Source organism: Kogia breviceps, chromosome 18, assembly GCF_026419965.1.
Source record: "Kogia breviceps isolate mKogBre1 chromosome 18, mKogBre1 haplotype 1, whole genome shotgun sequence".
Lineage (NCBI taxonomy): Eukaryota > Metazoa > Chordata > Mammalia > Artiodactyla > Physeteridae > Kogia > Kogia breviceps.
The window spans coordinates 32,015,155-32,031,042 of NC_081327.1; the positions used below are offsets into that span (position 1 = coordinate 32,015,155).

Consider the following 15,888-nt stretch of genomic DNA (forward strand, 5'->3'; position numbering starts at 1 on the left):
ATAGGAATAAAATCAGCCTTAAAGAAACCCTTGTTAGAGGCAAACCGAAGAGCGCTCCAGAACTTGCCCGTGGGAAGTGTCTATTCGGCCAGCCCTCAGAGGACACGCAACCCTGGAGAGTTGAGGGTCTGAGGTGTAGTCGGATGCAGCCCAGCTGAAGTCCAACATTTCTTACAAATCTTCTGTTATCTCTTCAATATGCATGAGATTTATGTCTTCTAATCTATAATGTATCCATGTTTATTTTTACATGTTTTAGGAAATAGTTTTCCCCAATACTTTTTAGTCACGTTGACACTCCAGGTAGAGTTGCAGCTTTGCATACCTTCCTGGGCCTTGCCTGGTGCCCTCCAGGGGAACTTGAACTCCAAGTCGAATATCAAGGCTTTAAAGGGCCAGTGGTTTTGCTTGATATATTCTTTTAAAATCATGCTGAGAGATATAAGTATGAATTTGAGTGGAGATAATTTATAGTTTTATAATTTTAGACATTTTGGTTTTTGTTCATCTTAAAAAGTATGTCATCTCTTGAAATGTTTTTGATCAGAAAACATTAAATCTGGGACATGTGTTCTCTTCCACATCCCAGAGGTAATGACTCTCTATGATATGTAAAGGAGAGCCTCTGAGAACAGGACTGTCTTAGCTCAGGCTGCCATAACCAGATACCATAGACTGGATGACTTACACAATAGAAATTTACTTTCTCGGTCTTCCCTGGTGGCTCAGTGGTTAAGAACCCACCTGCCAACGCAGGGGACACGGGTTCAAGCCCTGGTCCGGGAAGAGCCCACATGCCGCGGAGCAACAAAGCCTGAGCGCCACAACCGTCGAAGCCCACGCGCTTAGAGCCTGTGCTCCGCAACAAGAGAAGCCACCACCATGAGAAGCCCGCACACAGCAACGAAGAGTAGCCCCCACTTGTTGCAACTAGAGAAAGCCCACGCACAGCAACAAAGACCCAGTGCAACCCAAAATAATTAATTAATTAATCAATTAATTTTTAAAAAGAAATTTACTTTCTCACAGTTCTGGAGGCTAGACGTCCAAAACCAAGGTGCCATCACGGTCAGTTTCTGTTGAGGCCTCTCTTCCTGGCTTGTAGATGGCCATCTTCTCACTGTGTCCTCACATGATGGAAAGAGAGAGGAAGCAGCTCTCTGCTCTCTTATATGGGCACTAATCCCATCATGAGGGCCCCACCTTTAAGACCTCATCTAAACCTAATTACCTCCCAAAGGCCTCTTCTCCAAATACCATCACACTGGGGATTAAGGCTTCAATATATGAATTTAGGGGACACAATTCAGTCCATAGCAGGGACCAACCCAGGGCTATTTTATCTGTCTGTGGAGGGTGCTTGGGATCAACACTGAGGATCTATTCTCCCATGAATCAGGTCAGGGATGCAGCAGGGATACCATGACAACTCTCACAGAGCTGCTGTGATGTCTGAGCCTGCCATGACATCCAGGTGACCACCTGTCTCCCCGCCGTTCCTCTGCAGGACCCCTCATTCCACATCAGTCTGGCCTGGTGTGTGGGTGATGCACGTCTCCAGCTGGAAGGGCAGTGCCTGCGGGAACTACAGGTGAATTCCCAGGGCAGGAGCATGAAAGGGGCTGAACTCCAGAAGCTGGGGGGTGGAGGGGAGCTGACAGGCGCTGAGCATTAGGCATGCAAACCTGAATCCTGACATAGGAAATAAGTGGCATAGCCAGAGACTCCAACACCTTACCCTGCTCCTCACAGGGCAGTCCCAGACCACCTGGAAACTTATTAGCAACACTCACTCTCAAGCCCCAATCCAGATCTAAGAAATCAGAATTGAACAAGATCTCTAGGGATTTGTGTGCACGTTAAAATTTGAGAAGCCCTGCCCTACAACCCTAATCTGAGAGGATGCTGCAGACCTCCCCTGAAGTCCTAGACCCTCACCCAGAGGTCAAAGGCTCAGGTGCTCCCAGGGGCCTGGCAGGTGCTGGCAATGAGTGAAATGCACCAGGTCTAAAGAACGTCCACCCTCACAGCCTTTCTCGTGTTGTGATACGTAGGGGATATCTTTCACTTTCCCGTCAGTGCCCTGAGAGGAGCCGGTACTTACCCCTGGTGCAGGCAGTTGCCATGCAGGAATGTGGACCTCGTGTTGCAAGCACTTCTGTTTTTCAAGAGACGCCAGAAATCATAATTTTTGTGGGTAATCCCTCTATTTTCAAACGTTGGCAACCAATATGTATTTTTTAAGAAAACATTTTGCAAGCCAAACAACACATGTGCAGACAGGACACAGCCCGTGGGCCATCATCAAGTAGCCACATCTGCTCTTGGTCTAATCATTCTGGAGGCAGCAAGGAGCTCCGGTCTCAGGCTCCAGTAGACCCAGGTGCCAAGCCTGGTTTTATTGGATTCTGTGGTCCAGGGCTCTGAGCATCCATTTCCTTATCTGCAAAGTTGGTATGATAGGACTGACCTCACAAGACTGCAGAGCTGATTAGACAAGGTAACCTGGAGAGCCTGGCGCCTGTGTGGCCCTCAGCCTCCCCTGAGCAGGCCTAACCTCTGAGGGATTTCAGTAGGCTGGCTTTGTCTGCAGTGCCCTCTGGGTCCCCGATTCCCCTTAACGTGATGGTCCTCTCCTGGTTTAAGGAAATCGTGGGTGGGTTTGAAGACTCCGAGACGTTGCTGCGTGTGCACGCCGAGCAGATCCGCTGCAAGTCTGGGAACAAACTCTTCTCGATGCCTCTGAAGTGAGCACCAGAGGCCCTCGTTGTCCTGGGCCCCTCCCTCTGCAGCCAGGCAGAGATGGAGGAACCCACTCAGCCTGACGGGGATGCCGCCAGCCCGGCCCGGCCTAATGTGCAGCTGCTTCTGCTCCTGCCAGGGAGCTGGTTCTCTTTTGGCCCTTTTGGGTTGCAGGTTGGGTGCTGCTGCGTTGCGATCATTCCCAGAAATCACCAGTAGAGGGCAGCCAGGGCTTCCTAGTTCTAGGTCTGTGGTGGTTATGCCCAAACAAGACACAACAAAAGGTGGGGGGGTCACCCGGTGAGCCCACCCAGACTCAGCCTGAATCCCCACTGTAGTCCCTCCAACAAATGGCCCCTTCCCCACAGCCCCGTGGACTGTCTGCGTTTTGATGCCATTGGCCCCAGACGAGGAGTTTTGTAAGCCATCGTGCCCTGGCTCATCTCTGCTCAAGCCGGACATAGCGTGCTTCCACGGGCCTGTCATCCTCCCTCCTTGACACGGTGTCGCTTTTATTTATTTGTTTTTAGTCTCACCCCCTCCTATGCCAGCGGAGGCCAGTTCAGGGCCAAGGCCCACGGTGCTAATTTGTGGTTTAGCATCAGTTTTCTCCATTCCTTCCTCCCACTCACCACCCCCAGCCAGGTGCCTGGGGAGACTTGAGCAGATGTTTCATCTTGGCCTGACTGGTGGCTTTAAGCCAGGCCTCCAACGCTCTGTGACCTCTGGCTTCCCATCAGCTTCCCAAAGAAGCAGAGAGGAGCCTTCACCAGGCAGAGTTCCCTTTCTGCTGCCTCCAGCTGCCTGCTGTGGCCTGCGGGCATCCCCAGGGGACGCAGAGGAGAGGCCAGGGGCTGCACAGGGGTTTTTGTTTTTCTTCGAGCCCTCGCGGGAGCAAAGGACCAGTCCTCTCCAGTTGCCATCTGATTTCTAGTGATGGAGGAAAAGACACTTTGATGTTTTAGTTTTAAATTAGGTTCAGCAAATAAAAATTGCAATTTTTATTTTGGATTTTGTTTTGGACCACTTCTCTTCAACTAGGTGCAAAGATGACTTTCCTCTGCCCCCACCTTACCCGGCCTGCTTCACAGTTCGGCGGTGTTCTCGGGAGTCTCTGTTACGACGTCTAAGGTGGCCGGGAGAAGCCTGAACGACGCCTCAATACAGGGTGGGGTCACCCGGCCTGCCAGGCCTGCTGGCCAGAGGGTCGCACACACCGCACCTAGACCAGGGCGTAAGCACAGACATTTAGACGCGACCCTGCTGTAGCACTTTTGAGTCCTTTCTAGGACCCTCTCAGCTGTTCCTCCCAAGAACCCCATGAAAAGTAAACTGGGTTGGAATGACTATTCTGTTTTTCCAGAAAAGCAGGTTCCATGACTTGCCTGGGGTCACATGAGAAATCAGGTAAGGCCCTAACCTCAATGCTGCCCTTTGCAGCCTGCCAGGCCTGCTTTCCCCTACTCCACCCCGGGCCCCCAAGGGAAAGATGTGGGGAAAGGGGGCCTGTGGCTCTGGCCCCTACTCTGCCTCCCGAACATCTGCGCTTCCTGAGGCCAGCTCCCAATCGCCATGCTGAAAGAGCCAGGAAATCACATTCTGTGCCTTCTTCCCCAAGCCCTCTGCATTGAGCTGCTGATTCAACTAGGACTGGCCAGTCAGTTCTTCTGGCTTTTGAGGTCACTCAGGCTGGAGAGGGAGAAGCCGGCCATCCTTCCTGGCAAATCTCCCGTGCAGCCAGCACTTACTGACACCTGTTCTGTGCCAGGCCCTGACCTGGACCGTTGGGTGAATCAGACTCCTCCGGCCCTCTGGATACGGCCCTCTGGATACTCGCAATGATGCAGGGGGATGGTGGTAGCAGACAGGGTGCAGAGAAGAAGCCCCATCCCCAACCTTCACACTTCTCAGACTGGGAGATACAAGCAAAGCCACCCAATTCCCTACAGGTTCCAACCTCAGGATGGAGGCAGGCCTCCAACAAGGCAGGTTCTGTGGGCACAGACTACCTGATCTTCCTGATCAGGGACATGGAGCCTCCATCTCGGGCACTCGCTCTTCCTGGAGGGGGCCCCATGTCACGTAGCATCACCATTAACAAACCCAGGAAGACAGACTGACTGGCAGGCCCCCTGGGGGAAGATGTGGCATGGATGGAATTAGAGTGCAGCGACTTTGAGAAATGGGCCAAGATCAATAACCGGCTCTTCAAGAGAGGATGGAAGGTGGTGATAGAGGAAGGAAGCAGGAGATCCACCAAGCGGGGAGGGGCAGCAGGCGGCAGGGCTTGGCGGGCGCCCAGACACTGAGAGTGCAGCTGGAGAGGGTGCGTTCACGGGCGCCGCGCTGACAGTGCAAGAGCAGCTGGGGCTCTTCCATAAGAGGAGATGTGCTCCGGAGACAGGAGGCAAGACCAGAGCAGGCTGGGGTCCACCCCTCGGCAGGCTGGCTCGGAATAAAGACACACTCTCGAGGGGGATTTTATCACACCAGGGAGGGTGCAAAATCAACACATCTGGCCTCGGTGTCCTCAGATGTTCCCCGCAGGGCAGAGAAATCATCATCTCTCGGCCTCTTTGGCCCTTTTCCACCTGGCACTCCCTTCTCTCCACACGCCTCTCCAGACCACCCCAGCTTTGTTTCCAAGGAAGCGGGAAATTACCGCGGCTTGTTTGTTTATTCCCTGTCTTGGTACCAGAAGCCCAGGGGGCCCGCAGGGGGCTCCAGGGGTGGGGGTGGGGTCTCTGGGCCTGGCTCTAGCGCACAGTGCCTTTCCTTTCCTGAGCGAGGGATCTCAGTCTCTACCTGAGCCAGAATCTGCCTTTAACAGATGAGGAGGCTAACCCAAAGAAGGGATATAACTCGCTCAAGATCGCCCAGGAAGTAAATTCATGCTGGGCAGGAACCCCTGGCCTGGCTTCGGATCCAGAGCTGTTTGTATAACCTCTCACACCACAGCAGGGTCTCAGAATGAAACTGTGCTGTGAAATGAGCTGTCTGGGCTTTAATTCAAAAGACTCCAGGAAAATAAGCGGGGAGGTTAGGGGCTAGATGAAAAGATAAGAGGCGAGATGGGGGTGGTGTTTTAAAGCTGGGTGACTGAGAATAGGTACATTCAGTTAGAGATACATACACATAACTGAATCACTCTCCCCGTATTGCAATAGTCTTTCTGAATAAAATTTATCTTTACTACTTTAACCTCTGTCCAGCTCTAGTTCTCTTTTAACAGTGTTTGGTGCCATGATTCAGATCTGGATCAGAACCACCACTGAATCCTCAGATGCAACAGCCAAGCCTCACAGGGCACACCTACCTATACTTTTTGTCTCCGGCCAGCTTGCTGGTTTGGGGATCCAGTGGTGAGGCCGACTCCAAAACCCAGTGCTCTGGATAAATGTCCACTGACGCGGAATGAGGACAGATCTTGATTCTTAGGACTCAGAGTATACTCTAGAAGCTGGGTTAGAGCCCTAGACAAGCCAAGGCCAGGTTAGAGTCCTGGGTTTCTCTGTAACAAGCTAGGTTAGAGTCCTAGGCTTTTCTGTTGGTATGAGGCTGGTCCCTGTAAGGAACAGAGGCTGGGTTAGAATCCCACGTTTTTCTGTTCATACGTGTAAAGGCACTATTAGTCAAGAACATGGGGGCTTCTTAATCAACTGGAACTCTCCTCATACTCCTGCTGACCACATGCTTCTACGGCCCTAGTACTGTCTGCTTTTCTTGGCAAAACTTGACCACAAACTCTCTTAAGCTAACATAGCCCCTCTGGGGCTCCTGAGATCTGTTCAAATTAGTCCACCTAAGGGGAAGCCCTAGGGCAAAAGGGAACTAAAACTTCTGATGCACAATGGTCCACTTTTTTCACTTGGTATGAAGAAGCCGAAAACAGCTAAATGATTCAAACCTCATTCAAACTATTGAAGTTCTTAAATAACGTCTTCAGAAAATGTTTTCTGGGACTTCCCTGGTGGCGTGGTGGTTAAGACTCTGCGCTCCCAATGCAGGGGGCCCAGGTTCGATCCCTGGTAGGGGAACTAGATCCCACATGCATGCCGCAACTAAGAGTTTACATGCCACAACTAAGGAGCCCGCATGCCTGCCACAACTAAGGAGCCTGCAAGCCTCAACTAAACAAGCCCGCCTGCCGCAACTAAGACCCCGCACAACCAAATAAATATTTTTTTAAAAAAAGAAAATGTTTTCTGACCAGGAAACCCCCTAGACACCTTCACAGTGCCCCGGAGTTCCCCTCCCAGCCCATGATATCTGTCCCTCTCTCCCAGAACATCCTTCACCAGCAGCACCGCAGCCCCTCAACTCCCTGAAACTGTAAGGTTCTCCAGATCCCCACCTTTGTAGATGAAGCTCATGGTGTGGCTATTACCCATTATCAAGGGAGGCAAACAGAAGAGAGAACATTTAAACCTTGGTCTCTGTCAGAATTACATGCCATCATCAAGAAATTTCCTGGACTTCCCTGGTGGTCCAGTGGTTAAGAATCCACCCTCCAATGCAGGGAACGTGATTCGATCCCTGGTTGGGGAACTAAGATCCCACATGCCACGGGACAACTAAGCCCATGTGCTCTAGAGGCCGCATGCCACAACTAGAGAGCCCGTGTGCCGCAACTACTGAGCCCACATTGTCTGAAGCCCGCGAGCTGCAACTACTGAACCTGTAGAGAGAAGCCCACAACTAGAGAGAAGCCTGGATGCCACCACGAAGAACCCGTGTACCTCGAGGAATGATCCTGCGTGCTGCAACTAAGACCTGATGCAGCCAAATTAATTAATTAGTTAATTTAAAAAAAGAATTTTACTGACTCCCAAATGAAAAAGGAAAGATTTATTGAAGATTTATTCAGTCTTCAATTGAAGACTATTCTGGGAGCATACTCTCCAGATTCCCCAATTTATGTCAACTTATCCGCCTATTGGTTGGCCCTGGGGATACCTCCCTTTGGCTTAGAAAGGCCAAATGGAGCACCATCCCTGAAGACCCTCAAGGGTCTCAGATGACCCTGATTCTCATTGGAGAACGAGGGAAGCAAGATGAAAGTTACCAGGAGCCATCCCTCGGGTCCCTCTCACCAAAACTGGTCAGTTGTGTATTCAAAATTGTAAACAGCAAAGAGATGAACTGTGGCTGACCATCACCATCAATTAGAAACAACATGGAAAGAGCATCTGGGGCTGGACCTGACCTCCCTGACAGCCTCTGCTCTGGCCACAAGCTTTGTACACGGCCTCAGACCAGAGCTTCATGACACATTACAGAGAAATAATATTAACTGGCAAAATGCAAACATGTCTGAGCTCCAGACATTAGCCCAGCATTATGAAGATGTTATTTCCAGAAAATTGGAAAATACACAACACAAGCTTATGGCATTGCAGTTAAAACAGCTAGAAGGACCTGCAATTTTTAATCTATGGCAAGCTCCAAAATCACGGTCTCCTATGGATCAAGACCCTTGCTGAAATTGTAAGAAAAAAGGACATGGGTCTGGGAGTGGCCAGACCTCGAGAGGAGGGGGAAGCCTACCCCTTAAGATAGAAGTCGATCTTTCCATGCCCCTCCGCAGCATTCCCCAATAGCACTGAAGGCCAGAAGGCCTTGAGAGGCTCTGCCCGATAATCCAAGATTAATCAGACAGGAAACGTCGAGCTCCCACCTGTAGACCATGCACAACTCCCATTTGGACCATCAAAGCCCCCAGTGGGCAAGGATGTGCGTTAGTCCAGACCTGAGATTTATCAAAATCGTGAAACTCAGATTTGCCCTGGTGCCCAATCCTGGCACTATCCTGTCTGCTATTCCTCTCAACACCCAATGTTTCCCAGCCCTCAATTTGTGTTGTGCGTTGTTTAGGATTCCCCTTTGTAAGGAACCCAGTACTTGTTTGCCTTCTCCTGGGATAACCAGTAATATACCTGGACTGTTATGCCCGAGGGATTTACTGAGGCTCCTACTTCCTTCTCACACACCCGGAAGGCCAGTTCGAGGGACTTAAAATCCCAGGAGACTCCACTTTAATCCCGTATGCAGATGACCTCCTTCTATGTTCTGGCAGTTAGGACAACTCCTTTTGGATGCTGAATACCTTTTTAAGGCATTCGCAAGAAAGAGCCGTGAGGTGGCTAGAGACGAAATTCAGATATGCTCTCTGTGTGTCTGATATCTGGGTCATGATATTTCAGCTGCAGGGAAAATGATCACAGACTGAGACTCTGCTATGCAACATTTTCCTCTCCCTGAAAGAGGAGGGCAACGGACAGGGTTTTGGGGTCTTGTGGTATATTGTAGGCCGTGGATACCTAATTCTCTACGATTGCCTCACCCCTCTATGCCGTGACTGGGGAGGCACCCCCCAGACGCAGTAGTCCGGGACCCCCTAGCTAAAGATGCTTTCAAGAACCTTAAAGGCTCTCTGCTTTCACCTCCCACCCTTGAACTTTCCAATGACTCCCTGTCTTTTTCCTTGTTTGTGCATGAATGAGAGGGTCATGCCCTCAGTGTTATCCTAGAAGCATAATGGACACCAAAGACCTCTGGGGTATTATAGTTTGGCCTTTGACCCAGCAGCTAAGGCATATCCCCCTTGCCTGTGAGCCATGGCTACAAGCACTAAACTTGTCCAAGCTACCTCTGACCGAGTATTAGGTCGTCTGCTTAACATACATGTCCCTCATGCTGCACAGACCCTATTGCCTAATGAAAACACACAGTACTTTTCTGCATCTCGATTTACCTCTTATGAAATCTTACTACTCTTTCCCTCTCACATCACAATACGTCACTGTCAAAACCTTAACCCTGCTACCTTGCTTCCTTTACCCACTGATGGGATGTCCCATGACTGTGTCATTAACACTAGATCATTATCCTGTCCTAGGCTAGATTTAGCAGAAAAGCCCCTCCCCCAAGTTGACCTCACTCTTCATGTTAAAAAGCTCCTACCTCCAGAAGGAAGATGGGGCCTTCCAGGCTGCATATGCCATCACTGATCAATATAAACCTCTAGAATATCGAGCCTTGCCAAATGTCAGATCAGCCCACATAGCCGAGTTAATTGCTCTTATTTGAGCTTGCCTAAGAGCATAAGGAATGAAGGTGAACATCTATGCTGATAGCTGCTACGCCTTGTGGTTAGTGCATGATTTTTGGTACATGATAGAAACAGAGAGGATTCATGACAGCAGCTGGTACCCCAGTCAAAAATGGGCCCCAAAATGCAGAACTTCTAGAGGCATTGTTATTGTCCCAGCAGATCATGACAGCTAAAACTGAAGGACATGGCACAAAAGCATTCAGATGAGGCCCGATACATATGATACATTAGCAGCGTTTTCCCCAACCACCCAAGAAATCCAAGCGGTTTCTAAGCCTTGGGACCACGCCCCCTGCACCCTGCTTCAAGGCCCTAGACCCCAATGGGATTATTCACCTTTTCTTGAGGGAGAGCACTCATTTAGGATGACTCCTAAGGAAGTCTTAAAAGGGGTCCACATGGCCTAAATAACAGCTTCAGACTCCGAAAGAACTGGATGGGGAAAAGCTGGTTGTTCAAGCCATTCAGATGGACTTTGCAAGCACCGAGACGGCTGCTTGGTAGCTCTTAAGTATCTCTCTTGAGTCACTGTGTGTGGTTTATATGACATGACTCACATGCAAAGGACAAGATGCAGGATGCATTACACAAACAGTAGTTTGGACCCTTTGGCTTTTATTTAGATCAAGCAGTTCACTTGTCTCGATTGCCAGCAACATGACCCTGGAAAACCTGTAAAGGTGGGGCAAGAAGGGAGGCACCTCCCCCTCAGATCTTCCTTCACTAGCAAATAGATTTTATCCAGTTACCAAAAGCACAAGGCTACCAACATGCTCTCGCTGTCGTCTGCCTGTTTTCTAAATGGTTAGAGGCTTTCCCCTGCCCAAATGCCTCAGCAGCATCAGATGCCAAAGTGTTCCTGCAACAAATTTTCCCCACTTGGGGCATCCCCTCTGCCATCTCTAGTGACAGAAGATCACATTTCATTGGTAAAATTATACAGGAAATTGAAAAGGCAACACATTTAGTCAAAGATTCCAACATCCTTACCATCCTCAGCATCAGGTGCCATAGAAAGAGCATAGAAACAGCATCCTCAAGACCAAACTGGTTCCACTGTCTGAAGGACTGGACTTACATGCCACAAGCACTGGCCCTTGCTCTAAAGACTCTCAGATCATCACCCCTATCTCCAGGCAAGCTATCCCCTTTTGAAATGATCACAGGAAGGCCCACAAAGATGCCTTATTCATCTTGTCTAGTGGAAGATTCTAACTTAATTCAATGCAACATCCTTAGATACTGTCAAGGATTAACAAAATATACTTGATCCTATAATCAACAAGTCAAGACTTCCCTTGATTGCCTTCCCTTTAGAACTTCCTGATCCCTGATGTGCTTTACAAGTAGGCCATCTGGTAGTCTAGAAATGCCACCATTAGAAAACCAATCTTGAGCCCAAAAGGGACCTTATATTGTTTTACTCGTTGCTAACACTGCTGTCAAATCACAGGGTGTTCAACCTTGGGCTCATGTTTCACAACTAAAGAAACACAAGAGTCTTATACAAATAACTCATACAACTCAATGTCAAAAAAAACCAAACAACCCAGTTTAAAAAAAATGAGTAGAACTGAATAGACATTTTTCCGAAGAGGAAATACAGATGGCCAATAGGCACATGTAAAGATGCTCAACATCACTAGTCATTAGGGAAATGCTAATCAAAACCACAAAGAGATATCACCTTATGCCTGTCAGAATGGCTATCATCAAAAAGAACACAAATAAAAAATGCTGGAGAGGATGTGGAGAAGAGGGAACCCTTGCACACGGTTGAGGGAAATGTAAATTGGTGCAGCCACTGTGAAAAATGGTATGGAAGTTTCTCAAAAAACTAAAAATAGAACCATCATATGACCCAGCAATTCCACTCCTGGGTATATAGCTGAAAAAAACCAAAACACTAATTTGAAAAGATATGTGCACCCCAGTGTTCATAGCAGCACTATTTGCAATAACCAAGATATGGAAGCAACCTAAGTGTCCATCAACAGATGAATGGATAGAGAAGACATGGTATGTGTATATACTACTCAACCATAAGAAAGAATGAAATTTTCTCATTTGCAGGAACATGGATGGACTTGGAGGACATTATCCTAAGTGAAATAAATCAGACAGAGAAAGACAAGTGTTGTATGCTCATATGTGGAATCTAAAAACTACAACAAACTAAGGAATATAACAAAAAAGAAGCCGACACACAAGTATAGAATACAAATTAGTGGTCACCAGTGGGGAGAGGGGAGGGGGAGAGGTAATATACAGGTAGGGGATTAAGAGGTATAAACTATTAGGTATAAAATAAGCTACAAGGATGTATTGTACAACATGGGGAATATAGCCAATATTTTATAATAATCATAAATGGAGTGTAACCTTTAAACACTGTGAATCACTATACTATACACCCATAACTTACATAATATTACTGTACATCGACTAAACTTCAGTAAAAATAAAATAAAATTAAAAATTTTTAAAAAGAAATACAAGAGCTATTCAGACCATGGAAGTATTGCAAGTGGGACATCAAACTGGGTCTCTGTTGAGAGCCTCCATAAGCAGATGACAGCCAGAGCAGAGAGTTTCCCCAAGAACCTTGGAACAGTAAATGAGGTCAGGAGGGAGTCCCATTTCCACTCAAGACCACAGAACAAGACCCACCTGGGTCCCTCCCCTTTCTCCTCTGCTTCTTATCCTTACCATTTGCGTGGAGACCCTCCTGCTCTTCCCACAATAACCTTTTGCCTTAACTATGACTTTTCCTCACCTGAGATGAGTCTCCACCTTCTTTTCTAAATTTGAGGTCCTGCTCCTCTTCCATGCCCTGCTTTTCCCTCTCTCAGCAAGACTACTTTGCCCACAGAACCTGTAAGCTTGGCTAAACTAGTCCCACTTCCATTAATGCCACAGACCATTGGTACTGTCCTCCCTTTCCTGTGCGCACATCTGATCTGGCATTTCCCAGATCCCTTGATCAATCAGGATATCTGTTTTGCTAAAACCCTCCCTCTTTCTCTCCACCATATTTTTTTGGGGGGCTGCTCCATGTGGCATGCGGGATCTTAGTTCCCCGCCTGACCAGGGATGGAACCCCTGTCCCTTGTGATGGAAGTGCGGAGTCTTAACCCCTGGGCCACCAGGGAAGTCACCCCTCCACCATTTTATACTGTAAGAACCCCCTGCACCTATTCCAGTCTATCCTCACAAGGGTCAAGTCTGTTGCCATCATCATTTTACCACAGGCTCCCTTCTGAGAATGAACATTCACCATTATCCTTCCTTAGCTGCCACTAGATCAAACATAAAACCCCCAAGCCACTCTAGGAACCCTGGATACCCCTCACGTGAGTGGAAATGACCCCACTGCCCCTCCCAGCCTAATTTCTGGGACCCAGACCAACCACACAGGGACCACCTTCAAACAAATCCTTTCCCCACCTGAAATTTAGCATCCTTTGGTTACCCTCAGCCATCAGATAACTACCTCTATGGCCCCTCGCTAACTCCAGATGATTCTTATTTTGTCCAGGGAACCCAAGTTTATTGGCTATTACTTGCGAACTGGGCCAGATCTTCCTACCTTGCCAATCTTACCAATCCCTTCATCTTACTCTATTCCCCACAACCTCCTTCCTCTCTTAAACTGTCTCTAAAACAATCACCCACTCCCTCAGGTTCATCTCCTCTCACTGTAGGAACAAAAGGTATCCAGGATCATTGTAGATGATCTTGGTCCCCGGGGAGACAATTTAGGAAAAAACAGATACAGAACTGGGCCTACATTCCATCCATGACCTCACTACTTTTGGGGGAACGGTTTGCCACCTTTTGGGTACCATTCCCAGGAATCTATAGCCTGGCTCAAGAAGTTAGACTCGGGCCTTCCCTGGTGGCGCAGTGGTTAAGAATCCCCCTGCCAATGCAGGGGACACGGGTTCGAGCCCTGGTCCGGGAAGATTCCCACATGCCGTGGAGCAACTAAGCCTATGTGCCATAACTACTGAGCCTGTGCTCTAGAGCCTGTGCTCTAGAGCCCACGAGCCACAATTACTGAATCCCACATGCCACAACTGCTGAAGCCTACGTGCCACAACTACTGAAGCCCACACACCTAGAGCCCATGCTCTGCAACAAGAGAAGCCACCGCACCACAACGAAGAGTAGCTCCCACTCGCCACAGCTAGAGAAAGCCCGTGCGTGCCAAAAATAAATAAATAAACAATTTTTTAAAAAGATGAATAAAAACAAAGAAAGCTAGACTCAATGACAGAATCATCTACTCATTGCTGAAGCAATTCACCCTGTCCCCAGATAACATCACCACTGGCCTGAAATCAGTGACTCACCAACAATGAGAAACCCAGCATGCTATTCTCCATAATTGCATTGCCCTTGATACGACCCAAAAAGGGGGCACATGTACAGTGGTTGCAAGCAACTACTGCACCTTTGCCCTCAGCAATCTACCTGACATCTCTGCCATAACCAGGAAGGTTCGAGCTGTGAACGAAGAAGTGTGTGCATCACCGCCATCGCGCTGACACCACCCACTGAGGAAGGACAACAGGTCCTGGGACTTCTGGTAGATCCCTGAAGGTCTACAAAGTTGGGCACAAGGACCAATTCAGCCTCTAACCTTCATCTTTCCATTTTTCTTCAAGGTATTCCTCTCATCAAATGTCTGTGGATCCTACAGTACAGCAATTAGCAATCATCAAGTCTTAACAGATTCAGCTGGTTCTAAATGAATAAAAAGCAATAAAATGAGAAATGGATGTATATTGATCAGAGGAAAGAATGCCTCTCCTTCCCTTGAATAAAAGGAGTAAGTGAAAAGGACCCTTTGCTTAACCAAACTTTAGTCAGGCTCCCTTGAACCTTCTCCCCAACAAGACCCATCCCTGTACTCCCTTCCAGAATCCAGTTTTAGCAAGAATCTTGCTAAATCAGTTTAGCTGAATGCCCCACCCTTGATAGCTGATCAAATGCATTATCCCCACTAGGTCCCAGGGGATATCTGATCACCCTCACCTGCCTTCAGCCAGAATCCCCCCCCCCACCAGACTTGATGTCTCCCCTTAGTAATTTTCCATCCACCAATAACGCCCTGCCCTCCACTTGCTCCTTGGCAGTAAATCCCCACTTGTTACAGTCAGTTGTATTTTGAATCAGGTCCAGTTCTATATCGGAGTCTCTATTGCAATAGTTTTTTTTTTTTTTTTTTTTAATAAAATCTACCTTCGTCACTTTACTGCCTGTTCTCTTTAACAGTGCTCTTTTTCTTCACCTGTCAGGTCGGTGAACAGGCCATTTCTGAAGCTCTGCCAGATCTCTGTGGATTTCCAGGACGTGAGGCCTGCCGGGCGACCTGAGGGCTTACATTAGGGAAACCCGCCCTCAGGTAAGGAAAGCTCCCATTTCCGGCGTTGGAGAGGGACGGCCTCCGCCCTCCTGCCCTCCCGCGGGAGCCTTTACCTCACGACTCTGCCCCTCCCGGACTTCCCTTGGTCTGGATGCGCAGCCTCTGTGGACCTTAGACACAGGCCTCCCACCTCAAGCCTTCAGCATCCAAACCGACCGGATCTCAAGCCGCTCTTGGAATAGAATTAAACTAGCACTTGAAGCTCCGCTCTGCGGGGAGTTTTGCCCACCCGCCCAGCACGCTGCGGGGCTGCATTGTCACATTTCATTTGCACAAAATAGTGTTGTTTGCTCGGACACCTAATGTGTGCTAGGCCAGCAGCCAGAAGTATATCTAACCCCCCACCCCAGCCCTTTGCCCTGCGTTCCAGATAAGGACTTGGAGGTCCAGAAAAGTTAAATAACATGCCCACCTCCATACAGCAAGTATGTGGCAACTCAGGACTGCAACCGCGTCTCTGTCTCTTGGCACTGCCCGTCCAAGGTACCCAACGCTTCACTTGGCAACTGAGAAAAGTCCTGAAGGGCCAAAGACACCCTGAGGCTTTTGAAAAGAGACCTCAGGCCAACAAATCTCTAGATTTTTGTTTATCTTTATCTTT

At 48.6% G+C, this 15,888-nt stretch overlaps 2 protein-coding genes across 10 annotated transcripts in view; one reads left to right on the forward strand and one right to left on the reverse strand.

Annotated features, from left to right (window-relative positions):
• USB1 (U6 snRNA biogenesis phosphodiesterase 1) overlaps positions 1 to 15,609 on the forward strand; it is a 33,292-nt gene extending 17,683 nt beyond the window's left edge. For 3 of the 9 annotated variants that reach the window (XM_067019694.1, XM_067019691.1, XM_067019688.1), the window contains exons 6-7: positions 1,508 to 1,591; positions 2,080 to 2,633. In XM_067019694.1, coding sequence (XP_066875795.1) covers positions 1,508 to 1,591; positions 2,080 to 2,244 — 249 coding nt within the window. In that variant the 3' untranslated portion in view covers positions 2,245 to 2,633. The other 6 variants (XM_067019693.1, XM_059045438.2, XM_067019689.1 and 3 more) reach the window with 5 other exon arrangements.
• The window catches only part of CNGB1 (cyclic nucleotide gated channel subunit beta 1), a 175,385-nt gene that overhangs the window by 101,216 nt on the left and 58,281 nt on the right, over positions 1 to 15,888 (reverse strand). The window lies entirely within an intron of this gene.